This window comes from Leopardus geoffroyi, chromosome C2 (assembly GCF_018350155.1).
Source record: "Leopardus geoffroyi isolate Oge1 chromosome C2, O.geoffroyi_Oge1_pat1.0, whole genome shotgun sequence".
Taxonomy (NCBI): domain Eukaryota; kingdom Metazoa; phylum Chordata; class Mammalia; order Carnivora; family Felidae; genus Leopardus; species Leopardus geoffroyi.
The window spans coordinates 140,184,820-140,198,017 of NC_059333.1; the positions used below are offsets into that span (position 1 = coordinate 140,184,820).

General features: G+C 38.2%; 1 protein-coding gene across 6 annotated transcripts in view; it reads left to right on the top strand.

The window, feature by feature from the left end:
• The window catches only part of UBE2E2 (ubiquitin conjugating enzyme E2 E2), a 372,155-nt gene that overhangs the window by 325,276 nt on the left and 33,681 nt on the right, over window positions 1-13,198 (top strand). For 3 of the 6 annotated variants that reach the window (XM_045436289.1, XM_045436287.1, XM_045436292.1), the window contains one exon: window positions 1,909-2,005. The exons of the other annotated variants lie outside the window; for them this stretch is intronic. In XM_045436289.1, coding sequence (XP_045292245.1) covers window positions 1,909-2,005 — 97 coding nt within the window. The remainder of the gene's footprint in view (window positions 1-1,908; window positions 2,006-13,198) is intronic. 6 annotated transcript variants of the gene reach the window in all.

Consider the following 13,198-nt stretch of genomic DNA (forward strand, 5'->3'; position numbering starts at 1 on the left):
ATCATTATAAAATACTTTTTAAATTATTTCATACTTTTACCCCAGATAGCGAAGTTCATTAATGCTGCACTAATTTAAAACCGAATGACAAATACTGTGTTTTTTCTCCTTATTACTATTTCAATCCCACTTGTCTGTATGACTGTGTGTAACTTCATTTGGAGGTAATGTCATAAGAAGACATTTTTTGTGTGATAGAGGCTTAAGCCCAGTGGTCCTCCTGGAAATGTTGGAACAGGGAACTATCTGTCTCCCCTCTCCCAACAGAGTACTTCTGGGCTTTGCTGAAATTTAGAGGGAGTGGTTTTTTAAGAAAAAAAAAAAAAACTTATCTTGAGAAGTAAGTCACCCATACAAGAAACTTTTGACATGAGATCATTACACCTTCAACTTCTAGTGTTAGGTGTCAGTTATATCTCAGTAAAACTAGGGGGAGAGAAGAAACTTTTGAGGCCATACTATGCATGAGGCCCTTCTGAACACTAGACGAGTAAGAAGTCCTTCCTTCTTCCACATGGGTAAGATGTAACTGCACACTTAAAGAGAAAGCTCCATGCCGAGAGGCGTTCCTTACTCACCCATAGCCAGGCCTGTTCCGTCTCCCAGTCAGTTGAAATGGTCCTATCCCCCTGAATCAGCTTGTATGTGGGAAGCTCTTCTCTGTACAGGTAATCGCTGCTTAGAGGAGTACATTCATCCCACCAAAGCCTTTTCTCAGCAATCAAAAATATTTCTCTTCGCTAGAGTTTTCTTTTGCTGTGTCTCAGAAAGTTACAGATATATGCTACAAAACAAGAAAAGTAAAATCACCCCTGGCTAAAGCAAAATCACATAAATAAATAGATTTTGAAAACAATAATATTGGTAGTAAGGGTAAGTGTAAGGGATAAAGAAAAAGTAAAGAATAAGCCTAAAGATTAAGCCTTAAGTTTGATCAACTAGATACAGCTCATCTGATGTAAGAATAGACGATTGTTTGTAAAATACGTGGCAACCAACTAAATGTTTGTACTTTAAGACATATACAAAAATTTCCTAATTGGCACATCATCGATACGTGTGTTCACACTTCTAGAGCCTTAAAAAGAGTTTTTAAGTCAAAATGGCCTTTCTTTTGTTTAATGGGTTTACTTCACACCCTTTTCCGGTACGCTTCCAATGTGTAGATTTTTTTTCCCCCAGATTTAAGTTAAACTTCAACCTAACCTATCTTCAAATTACCACAAATATAAGTTTGATAGAATACAAGTAAATACGATTTTCCTATACTAAATCTGTAGAGCTAGTTTAACACCAGAAATGCTGTCAGCTCTGAAGTAGGTTTTGCATAAGGTTTTGCACCAATTTTCAAAGTGCTTTTCTCCCTCTTCTCTCCACATAAACTTACTTTTTTAATCTTTTTCATACTCTTCTCATAATTTACATTTGTCTCTTACTTAAAGAATTTTTGGTCTATTCAGAAATAAATTTTAAATGTTCGAGGGTGGGGCTGTACATCCTTACAGCATGGTATTATTGACAGTCCACAGATACAGATTTTAATACCAGCTCCACTGTTAATTAGTTGTGCGACTTGTTCTGGGCGCTTCACTTTCCTCAGACTCCGTTTCATTTACAAAACAGAGATAACCATCAGCCCTACCTAAATCACGGGATTCCTGTGAGGTACACATGCAAGCCCTCTGTAAACAATCATGGGCTGTTGTTCATGCCATTTCCCAGGGTACTTAGGACTCCAGATGGGCATACATTCAATGGCTGACACATACCTACTCAGTTGAGTTTAACTGAGAGAAGAGAGTATTGAATAATCTCTAAACACCACCACCTCAGCACTGACACTCTTGGGTTTAAACTCTGGAAAAAGCCTAACCTTGAATTAGTAGTCCCTATTGCATTATTTCCTAGGAAGGATTATCTCGCGGGTGGCAAAATGTCCAACAGTCACCAGCCAGTTGACGGGTGCACCGGTGATAATCATTCTGTTCCCAGTGCAACGGTCTAGGTAGGTCTAACTGCTGGCCTTGACAGGGCTGTTCACACTTCACAGTGGTGTTCATTGAGCCTGCCAGAGCACTCTTATTAGTCAGACTCTACCTGGCTGCCAGTCTGTCTGTGTCACACTGCTGAGGAACAGAATGGCAGCAGAAAGGAGTAGAAGTTGATAAGCTCCAAAGGCCCACACTGGCCTTCCAAGCTCCCGGGGTTTAGTCCTCCTTGGTGAACATGATTTAACCCAGGAATTGCTGTCATTTAGAGTACTAATCAGATTTCCATCTTTCATGGAATGCTCTTATCTGTCAATACTCTCTTCTCAAGCATATACAAAATTTAAGCTCTGTTCTGTTTGATTGTGTCTTTTGAAGTTTGTGCTATTTTGTGGTTGTTTTTTTAAACTCTTAGATGTTTATCATATTCTTTATATGAAGTCTGGTTATTGTTTCAAATATGCTTATCTTATGGTCTTCAGACCTAAAAATAATGGGTGTTTTCCCTCATAAAAAAATGAACTATCCTGAGAACACTGACAATTATGAAATAAAACAAGGAGGTCAACGGTTTTCCTGTATCAGATGCTTTATTTACGGAGTAACTTTCAGAAGTATTTCTAATCTTTTTTTCCTCTTTTTTTTCCTGAAAAGTATATCACTCTGGATGTTATCTGGCATTATTTTTTTTAACCTCAGTTCGACTTTCTTGCTCTATTGCTGTTGCTATCTAAAGTGTTATAAGCTTGTTTTATTCGGAATGTAATTCTGATACTGTATCATTTAAAAATTATCCCCCAAATATATGGCTTTTATGGGATAATTGGAAATTTGAAAATGAGCTTTTGATATTAAGGAATTACTGCCAGAAATTTTTAGGCATGGTAAAACAGAACTGTCATGAATTTTTTACGTATCCTTACCTTTTAGAGGAGATATGGAACTACTTGCAATAAAGTCCTTTGATATCTAGAATTTGCTTCAAAATAATCCAGAAAGATTAGATTGGAAGTAGATAAGGATGTGGAGGATACGAGATCGACCATTATAATCGTTGAATGATGAGTGATGAGCACATGGGGGGGGGGGGCGCTTCAATATACTCGTTTGTCTACCTTTGAATATGTCTGAAGTTTTCCATGATAAGGATTTCCTCGTAACTGCCGAAGATGAGCAGCAGTGTAGTCTGTGAAAGGCGTGTGATTTGGCCCTTTTGCTCTGTGGGAGAATCGTTTGGGCCCTGACCCTCACCCTCTGTATTTCATTCCCTATCATTTGCCTTCCAACTAAAGACTGCCTCATGGTTCAGCCTGGGCCATCAGGGTCCTGCATTCACACAACCATGAAGTCTTTGTCCGCCACTCTTCAAACAGGCAGAACCGTATAGGCCAGGTCAAATGAAAATGCTCTGAGCACACCCACAAACATCAATGCCCAAGATGGATGAGCTCTTCCCCCTCCCCCCGGCACCTTCCAAATAAAAATCAAGTATCAGTTACTCCCCGTCTTAGATTTATGCGTATCTTTTATTAAAACAACAAATAGAACTAAGAATGGCGCTAATTAACCCTCAGCCTTACACAGTGATTAAGTCGAGGGTGAGCACAGCTGCAGCGTCATTGGTAAGAGCTTTATTCTTCTCAAATGGACTGAGCAAATGGAAAGAGGAATTTGCTCCCAGTGGCTCTTTTATAGTGTTCTATAAAAGGTCGGAGAATGGCTCCTTCCTTATTCTCCAACTTCATAGCCCTTTGTTTCAGATCACTTACAGCCCAGTTTTAAAACAACTGATAAATACAATCCTTATCCATAAATTGTCTCATATACCTTAACTTTGATTGTTATTAATCGCTTGTCTTTGACCTGGTTATGATTGGATAATAAATTGTGTTACTAACCATTAGAATGTTATAATTGGTAATGACTACTAGAGGGTAGGCACCATAAAGTAGAATTAATTATTTCAACACAGGCATATTTGTGTAGATTATTTACACTAAGTTTGTGAGCTATTACACTGATGAAAGGTATATAAACAGACTTTTAAGAGGATTCTACTGCCTGCCATAGCAGCGTGAACTTGGCTTCTACACATTCTACTCTGCTACACTTGAGAACTGGCAAAGAACAATTTCTTTAACTGAAATTAAGATAAAGCTGTAAAAATGATAAGCCTACCTGTTTTTAAGGCAAGCTATCTTAGTAGGAATGCAAAACAAAAAATTTTTTCTGTAGGAGGTATTAAATATGGATACATAGACCTAAGGTTTCTCCTAATGCCTATGACTTTTTTTAAAAGTGAGAAAATTTATAAAGTAGAAATATATGGTACGACATACAGCTAACTTGAAGCTGTTTTCTTTGTGAAGAATTGGCTCTCCTCTGGAATGTCACATGATAAATTCCAAAAGTCCTTGTAATTGGTACTTCCAAATATGGATATAGATAGGCTGTAATCCATAGTCCTGTAACTTCTCTGACACCTTATGTAAAGAAAAGCTATAGTTCTCTGTAGATAGTCAATCTACCCGGTATTTTAAAAACCAGGAGGGTACATAAATCCAAGAAATGTATAAAGGACTTGGGGTTCCAACTCCGTATTATCTACAGAATCCTGGGACACTGACCCCTCATGCACTACAGGTTCCCATAGACTCCCTCGGATCTGTTTGGAAATAGGCCTTCCATGGTGTGGAGGTCCTAGAAGAACCGAGGATTCGTTGCAAGGATGAATAAAATCAGGAATACACATCATTAAACGGAGAAGAACATTTCTGTTTTGTGCATTAAAGAAGTTTTTGGGTACCTGGGTGGCTCAGTCAGTTGTGTCCAGCTTTGGCTCAGGTCATGATCTCATGGTTCGAAAGTTCAAGCTCCACATCGAGCTCTTTGCAGACAGCTCAGAGCCTAGAGCCGGCTTTGGATTCTGTGTCTCCCTGTCTCTCTGCCCCTCCCCTACTCTCCAAAATAAATAAACATTTCCAAAAAAAATTTCACAGAAGTGATTCTGTACCATCATAAATTAGGGTTTTCAAAAAAAAAAAAGTATCAATTCTGTTTACCTGTATATTTATAAATGTGTTTCCTTACCTTGTCATTCTGTAAAAAGGAACTTTTTAGTTGTGTTACAAGGGATACTAGCGTATAACAATGTAAACTAAAAGATCCTATTTTATGGTCCTTTATCAAAAATGATTTTCAAGGAGCACCTGCGTGGCTCTGTCAGTTAAGCGTCCGATTCTTGATTTCAGCTGAGTTTGTGAGCAGCACTGAACATGGAGCCTGCTTGGGATTCTCTCTCTCTGCCCCTCCCCTGCTCACCTTGTCTCTCTCTGTCTCTCTCAAAATAAGTAATTAACATTTAAAAAAAAAAATGAGGGGCACCTGAGTGGCTCAGTCGGTTAAGCGTCAGACTATTGCTCCGGTCATGATCTCGCAGTCCATGAGTTCGAGCCCCGCGTAGGGCTCTTTGCTGACGACTTCAGAGCCTGGAGCCTGCTTCGGATTCTGGGTCTCTCTGTCCCTCCCCCACTCATGCTCTGTCTCTCTCTGTCTCTCAAAAATGAATAAACATTTAAAACTTTAAAAAAAAAAAAAAGAATGATTTTCTAAAAAACACAGAATGAGAAAAGAAAGCTAAAATTATTTGATCATGGGTTTAGGTTTTAGATTGCCAGGTAGTGAAACAAGGAAAGAGAACTTGAGTCAGAGTTGTCTGGAAAGGATTGGTGGCTTCACTATGTAGGGGAGTGATGATTCCATGACAAAGCAAGTGTCCTAATCAGCCCTTGATATTTTTGCTTTGTGTAGGCAAATCTTTATTTAACATAGCCATCAGTTTTATATCCTTCCTGAACATCCAGTTTACCTAGTCTAAAAGAATATTACCAAAAAAAAAAAAAAAAAGGAATATTACCTGTTTATTACCTGGTTTTTTTTGACATGTTGTCCAGAAATGCTGACCTTTACAAAATCTTTATTACTTTTCTCAGTTAAATATATCTGCTTGGTAGGTTTGATTCTTTTAAAGATGGTAAAAACTATACCTTATTTGCAGATATCTGAGTTGCATTCAAAATATGCCTGTGAAGTTTTACCTTCATATCTGATCTAAAGGAAAGACCCATTGGAGAAATCACTCTCCTTGAGTAAAGAAGAAAATACAACCGTGTATTTATGAGGCCTATGTTCGTTTTTCTCACTTGTTTCCTTACCTCTGACCCAGGAAGTAGCTCTGAACCAGGTAATAACTGTGCTTCCAGCATGGTTAAAGCAGGAAGATGAATCCCTAGGGTAGCAATCTATAATATCTTTCCTGGTTTTGTTTTGTTTTTTTACCATTATAGAGCTGTCCGCTTATCCTTTGTGAGATTCTGATTGGCTTGTCCTATAACAGGAGTAAAATCTCACCAATTCAGTATAATTAGGATGTCAGATAAAATTTTTTAATAATTGTAGGAAATTTTAAATGAGTGAAGACCTATTAAGCACATGTAGGAAATACTAGTGAAATGTTTAAACTACATGGCCTTAGACTCTGCTTTACCAAGGACAGGAATGAAGTGGGTTTTTCACATAAATAAAATAGAGAAAATGGTTATAATGAGCCCTAATGTATTCCTCACTCAGCCTCAAAACTTACCTTTATTTAGGGTTTAGGTATTTTTTAGAGGTTATCTAGGCCTTCTTTCAGACAGGCTAAATATTCTTAGATAATATTGCTTGACACTGTTAATTTTCATGGCAACCCTTTTTAAAAGAGATAATACAGTAAACTTCAGAATAGGTCTCTGCATTCGAATTACTGTTAATATTTGTTACTCAAGTACAGTATGTGTTGTTTTGGAAAGTCGGCTACTGGTAAAGTTTGGTTTTCTTTTTAAGGAGAAATGATTTTAAACAAAACAGTTAAATAATATATATATTTGAAATTATAACAATGCACTATAGTGTTTTAATATGGAAATTTAAGAGTTCTGAAACAACATAATAAAAATCCTCTAACTGTCCAGAAATTTATTTGCATGGACAAAAAAATCTGGATGATTGAATAACATGTTGCCTTTTTAATTTAGATATTTGAGATCATATTGTGTCTTGGGAGAAATGTTATAATTATGAAAATACGAAGAATTAATGTAACCCTACCAATGTCTGAGTCTGAGACCCTCAATTACCAGGCAGTTATCTTTATATTTCCTTACTTTCCTTACTTACAGCCTTCCATTCTGTATTTGGCCTGGGTAAAGTGCTTCCAGTAACAGCACTCAAAATAATTCTTAATTATTTTTTTAAGTGTATTTATTTATTTTGAGAGAGAGGGGAGGACAGGGGTAGAGTGAGGGGGAAAAGAGAGAATCCCAAGCAGGCTCCATGCTGCCAGCACAGAGCCCAGCGTGGGACTCAATCTCAGGAACCGTGAAGTCAGACCTGAGCCGAAATCAAGACAGATGCTTAACTGACTGAGCCACTCAGGCACCCCACAGTCATTCTTATTTTTAAAAAAAGGATGCTTCTGACAGCAATAACTTCTTTCTTTTTTCCTTCTTATTTTTGTCCTTTAAGAGATCCTGGGCTTATGGGTGTTGAATTTTTGGTTATGTCATATTGGTGAGGAATTTGCATAATAAGCAGTATAGGGGTTCCTTTAAACTACAGGCATATTTCTTTCCACAATAGGTAGTATTCCTGGAAAGAAATCATAAATCAAAATGCTTTAGATATATTTGAAGAACTTCCTACTTAAACAAGTAGCCTATGGAGAAACCTGTTGCCAAATAAAGCATTTATAAGTTTGAATAATGAATCTATTTTTTAATAAAAATCAGTTTTTTTAATTTATCTTTTCTTGAAAATACAAGGATATTTTCCCCCTAATTCAGCACTGCCTTCTCTCTGAGAGCATTTCCCCCAAATAAGCCATATTTTTTGCGATACTCACATACCTAGCACAGCCTATAAAAAGCCTACATAGCTGTGTGCCTGTAGGCGGGGTAGGTAGTACCTTATGGGGCAGCCGCTCACGTTAGTGAGGTGTGCATCACCTTTTATTCAGAGAACTGTGCCCACACACGTACTCCAGTGACTGACTTTCTTGTCTAGACTGGCTCCCGTGATGGAAGTGATACACAGTCTAATTCAAATACATAAGGCAAGTTAGGACAAATGGAGACCTAGAGGAGATGTCTTTATCTAGCGTTGGGTACCACCATTAGATTTTTATAAGAAAAGCTCTAGGGGCGCCTGGGTGGCTCAGTCGGTGAAGCATCCGACTTCGGCTCAGGTCATGATCTTGCGGTATGTGAGTTTGAGCCCCGAGTCGGGCTCTGTGCTGACAGCTCGGAGCCTGGAGCCTGCTTCGGATTTTGTGTCTCCCTCTCTCTCTGACCCTCCCCCATTCATGCTCTGTCTCTGTCTCAAAAATAAATAAACGTTAAAAAAAAATTAAAAAAAAAAAAAAAAGAAAAGCTCTAGAAAAGATCACTCAGCTACACTGGGGAAGAGGCACCAGCCACCCCTTGTCCTCTATAGAGGATTCCTCTACCTGAGGAATATATACATTTTTATCGAATCAAGGGTCTGATAGGGCTGGTGTATTTTAATTTTAGCCTTACTCAGAATGGTTCCGTTCCTGCAGGAGAAGCATCCTCTTGGTGGATTCGCATTCATAGGATTGTGGATAGCTTAGAGTTGGGATTCATACCTGAGTTCAAAATAGTCTTGTGTCCAATTTGGTGAAAGTTTTTAAGTGAAAGTTTACTGTTAATGGAGCTCTCCATTAGCTTGTTTAATTCTCTGGAAAGGCTATTTAAATTTATAATTATACTAGACAAAGAAGCCATTGATTTGTATATGGTATTGATTTGCATTTAGGGAACTCTGGCTGTGTTGCATATTTGTAGTTTTCATATTCATAGTTTTCATGGTGGAGCTAGGATATCTTAAAGGTGAAGAAAAGGTCTAGATGTACTCCTTGATAATGTCTCAGTATTGGCTTTTCTTTTTTTCAAAATGGAAATATCTTCAGTTTTTTTCTTGCTTATTAAATTTCTCTTAAATCAACTATCCTTTAAAGATAAGTGTTTAGTTTTCATTTGAGGCTCCTTGCTCTGCAAACTCAAATTTGATGGGACTTAGCAAAGTATATTTGTCAGTTAAGTTTGTCTCATTATAATTTTGGTGTAAATTTAAACACATGACCTCAATGTTTAGCCCTGGCTTTGACCTGCTTCTACTTAGCATTTCCCTGTGCATATTTATTGCCCCTTAATTAATATAAATCTGGACATGGGTATTAGCTGTTGCTACAAGTTTTCTGCTGTAAAGTCTATTGCTGTCCCTGCAATAATAACCTCTAATTTACTGGTTTGGAAGTTGATCTCATTATAAAGCTATTGTATATATTAAGCCATGATGAAAATTCCCTTCAATTTACTTTTTAGAAAATGGCATTTTGAGGTTTTCCTTTTTAGAGATCACCAGTGATTTGTTGTTGTTGTTGCTGTTGTTGTTGTTTTAGGGAAACACTAATAAGAAAATGACATGGTGTAGATCAGTACTTCTCAATTTCTACATTCTCCCAAAACTGACCTCTTCCTCCACTAAAATCAATTAATGTCTTTCTGAGTTTAGAATATAGCAAATTGTATTAGAGGTATTTTTCTCCCGTAAAGCAAGTTTTTGGCATCTGATGCCGTTTAGGGAATTGGGGAAAGCTGTTGAAGCAACGCATGTGTTCTGTTGTTGCCAGTGAAAAGCTCTGAAAACACAAATAAGTTGAAAAGTGAAGCAGACCCTCAGTATAAACAAACACCATTCTTCACTCACATGGGAAAGTGTCTTTTACTCAGAAGAGTTTACCCAAGGAATGATTCAAAGACTTTTTTTCTTTCCCTTACTTGAGGAATTTCTGACAAGTCCAGAACATTTAGTCTAGATTTTAATTAACTTTTTCTTTATGATTTCTGGAATGAAAATAATTGAGAAGGAATTACAAGATTAATTTTTCTCATTCTAGAGTAAAAAGAGGGGTTTTTTGATGATAGGGAAAGAATTATGCAAAAATTGTATATTTTAGGTCCAAGGTCTTTCCTATTCCCCTGGATAACCTCTCCCAGTGTTTGTTTTCCATTTTTCATTCTTTACAGTTGAGGACCAGTAATAAGTTTGTCACTCTCTGAAATTAGTCTTCTTTTCTTCTACATGTAGTCTACTTTTTTTTTTTTTTACCATAGCACTCACTATTTAGGTTTATTTACAGCTTCTGTCAGGAGAGACTTGACTGTGTCAGGCTTCACTAAACAGTTTAGTTCCAACAACAAGACTTACTTTTCCTGTGTCTGTTCTGTAGTCTCTTGCTCTCCACATGAACAGAAAGGTTTCCGGTGTTATTCCCAGGCAAGCATCTGCCACAGGTGTCTTTTTTATCACTTAAAATATATGTAGAAATGATGAGATTATTAAGTAGCTGACTGTGGTTCATGTCGTTCTTTCAGATCTTAAGTGCTTTTGAAACTCTTAAGTGCTCTTTCTTTGTTGGTTAATTTATTTTGCAATTTAGACTTCTGTCCTCATTCAGTTCATATCTGTAATGTGGTGGTTTGTTAATACCATAGGCTTGTTATTGGTAAATCAAACTGTTCTAATATTTATTGTCAGAAACACCTGTACCTGGTTAGTAAATGATATAGCATGGATTTTACTTTATGTAAATTTTAAAAATGAATACACTTTTTAAACTTGATAACAGCATAAAACGCTGTACAGGATGTTGACTGCCCATTCGGCACTCAGAAGGATCCCTTAGTCTAGAAGCCATGGTGCCCTGATCTCCTTTTTGTCTTAGTGTGATTTGCCATGTGGCTGTCACATTCCCTTTTCTGGCGACCTTTCAGAGAGTACCATCTTCTGAAACTACCGAGACCACCCATCCAGCACTAAAGCGATCCCTCTGTGATCACACTGACTTTGTTTTTAAGTTTATTTATTCTGATAGCATGTGCGAGGGCATGCAAGCAGGGGAGGGGCAAAGGGAAAGGGAGAGAGAATCTCAAGCAGGCTGCACGCCCAGCTCAAGAGCCGAATGTGGGGTTCAACATGGGGTTCGATCTCAAGACTGTGAGATCGTGACCTGAGCCAAAATCAGGAGTCAGATGCTTAACCAACTGAGCTACCCAGGCACCCCTAACGGATCTTTATGTACAGAGGAATTTTTAATGAAACTATTCTGTATGTTGTTAGTAGTTGGCTAATGTCCTCAGGGACCAGGTCTGGAGACTGGAGGGAATAGTGATGCTCTTAAGGTGAAGCATTAGATTTTTCCTTCTGCCCACAAAAAGAAACAGCGAAAGCAGTGTAAACCACTGGGCTTTTGCTTACATTCTTACATCAGCTTGTTCATTACTGCCTCCTACAGACTGTCTCTTTCACAAATACTAATACAAAAAGCAATTAAGAGAAAGAGAATGAACCACATCAGAGGTCATCTATAGAGTAATATAACCCACATCATCTTTTGAAAGAGATAGGTACCGGAACTTCATGAATAGCCGTTTCCCAGCCGTTGGTGACCCTCCAGTGCTTTCTTACTCATCTTTGGCTTGTCCACATTAGCCTAGGGACTCTTTTGTGCTTTACCCTCTGGAGTCTATAATGTAAAGGCAATTGATCTATTGCATGTGTTCTCATAGTACATATGTACAAATTCCAGCTTCACCCCAGGCTCTGATTTGACTCCTCCCTCCTGCCTGAAGTGTATCCCTATTCTCCATAAGAATCACTGAGCTGGAGCTAATGGCAAAGGGAAATGGACCCGCACACATTTATTTCCTCAGGACAGAGCTCTGTGGTGTATCCTTGGTTAGTCCTCCTTTCTCCCTTTTCCTGTTATCCAGTCTTTTCTTTTTTATCTGTATTTCTAGCTTTTTTTGTTTTTCTGCTACTGCTTCTCTTTCTTTTCTTTTTCTTACCCTAATTTCTGCTCTCCCTCTTAATTTCCTTTAACCTTTCTTTCACCAAGGAAAAAAAAAATTTTAAGGGATATCCAAACTGTCTTTTTATTTGTTTTTATTTAAAAGAGCTTTATTTAGTATTATCTCTATAACCATATGACTTAGCTTGTAGCATCTATTGGCCTAGTGTAACCTTGGAATATTCCATTTCACTTCACATGCCAACTGATGGCTCTTGTCCATCTTGTGTGCCAGGGCAGGAATGGCCCCATCAACTCTCAAAAGGGGTATGGTGTCAACTCAGAAAATTGGCTGAACACTGTGAGTAATGCTCAAATTGTTGCCAATCTTAGCCAGTACATACCTTCTTAATTCCATGGCCTCTTCTTCCAGTTAAACAGTTGCTTTTTTAAATCTAGTTTGGAAAATATATTAAAGTCCTATGCTCTGTAAGTAGCGTTGCTAAAGCAGTATCACACGTGTAGGACGATAATCTCATTTTGACGTTCTGAATTGATTGTCCTGTGTACATCCGGATGGCAGGGCTTTAAGTGAAAAACACGGGAGTTAGTCTATAGTGTAAGATGGCTCATGTTATATAGCTCTAAGCTTTGCCCCTCACTGTATTTATGCCTGACTTCTCTAAGTAACAGTGGCATACCTTTGCATGCATGCATCTTTTCAGCAAACCTTATGATGCCCCTTGCTAGATTCTCCAGTGTCAGATAGAGCATGAGCACAATGAAGGTTATATTTTGCCATGTTAAAAAAAGATTAAGTCAAAGGAGCTAAATTATACTGAGTTTTGAAGATGTCAAGAAAACTAGAGTGTAGGGGCGCCTGGGTGGCGCAGTCGGTTAAGCATCCGACTTCAGCCAGGTCACGATCTCGCGGTCCGTGAGTTCGAGCCCCGCGTCAGGCTCTGGGCTAATGGCTCAGAGCCTGGAGCCTGTTTCCGATTCTGTGTCTCCCTCTCTCTCTGCCCCTCCCCCGTTCATGCTCTGTCTCTCTCTGTCCCAAAAATAAATAAACGTTAAAAAAAAAAAAAATAAGAAAACTAGAGTGTTGCCCAGCTCTTTCCCTTACTAGGTAAATTGGTGCCTTCATTTGTGAATTGAAGACAGTACTTATGACCCTGACTATCTTGCAGCATTGCTGTGAAGATAAAGTTGTGTGTGTAGACCTCTGTAAACACTTTGAAAGCTGTGAGTATCATTGTATGGAATGTATTGTACTGAAGGCCTACATTAGCTCTGCAAG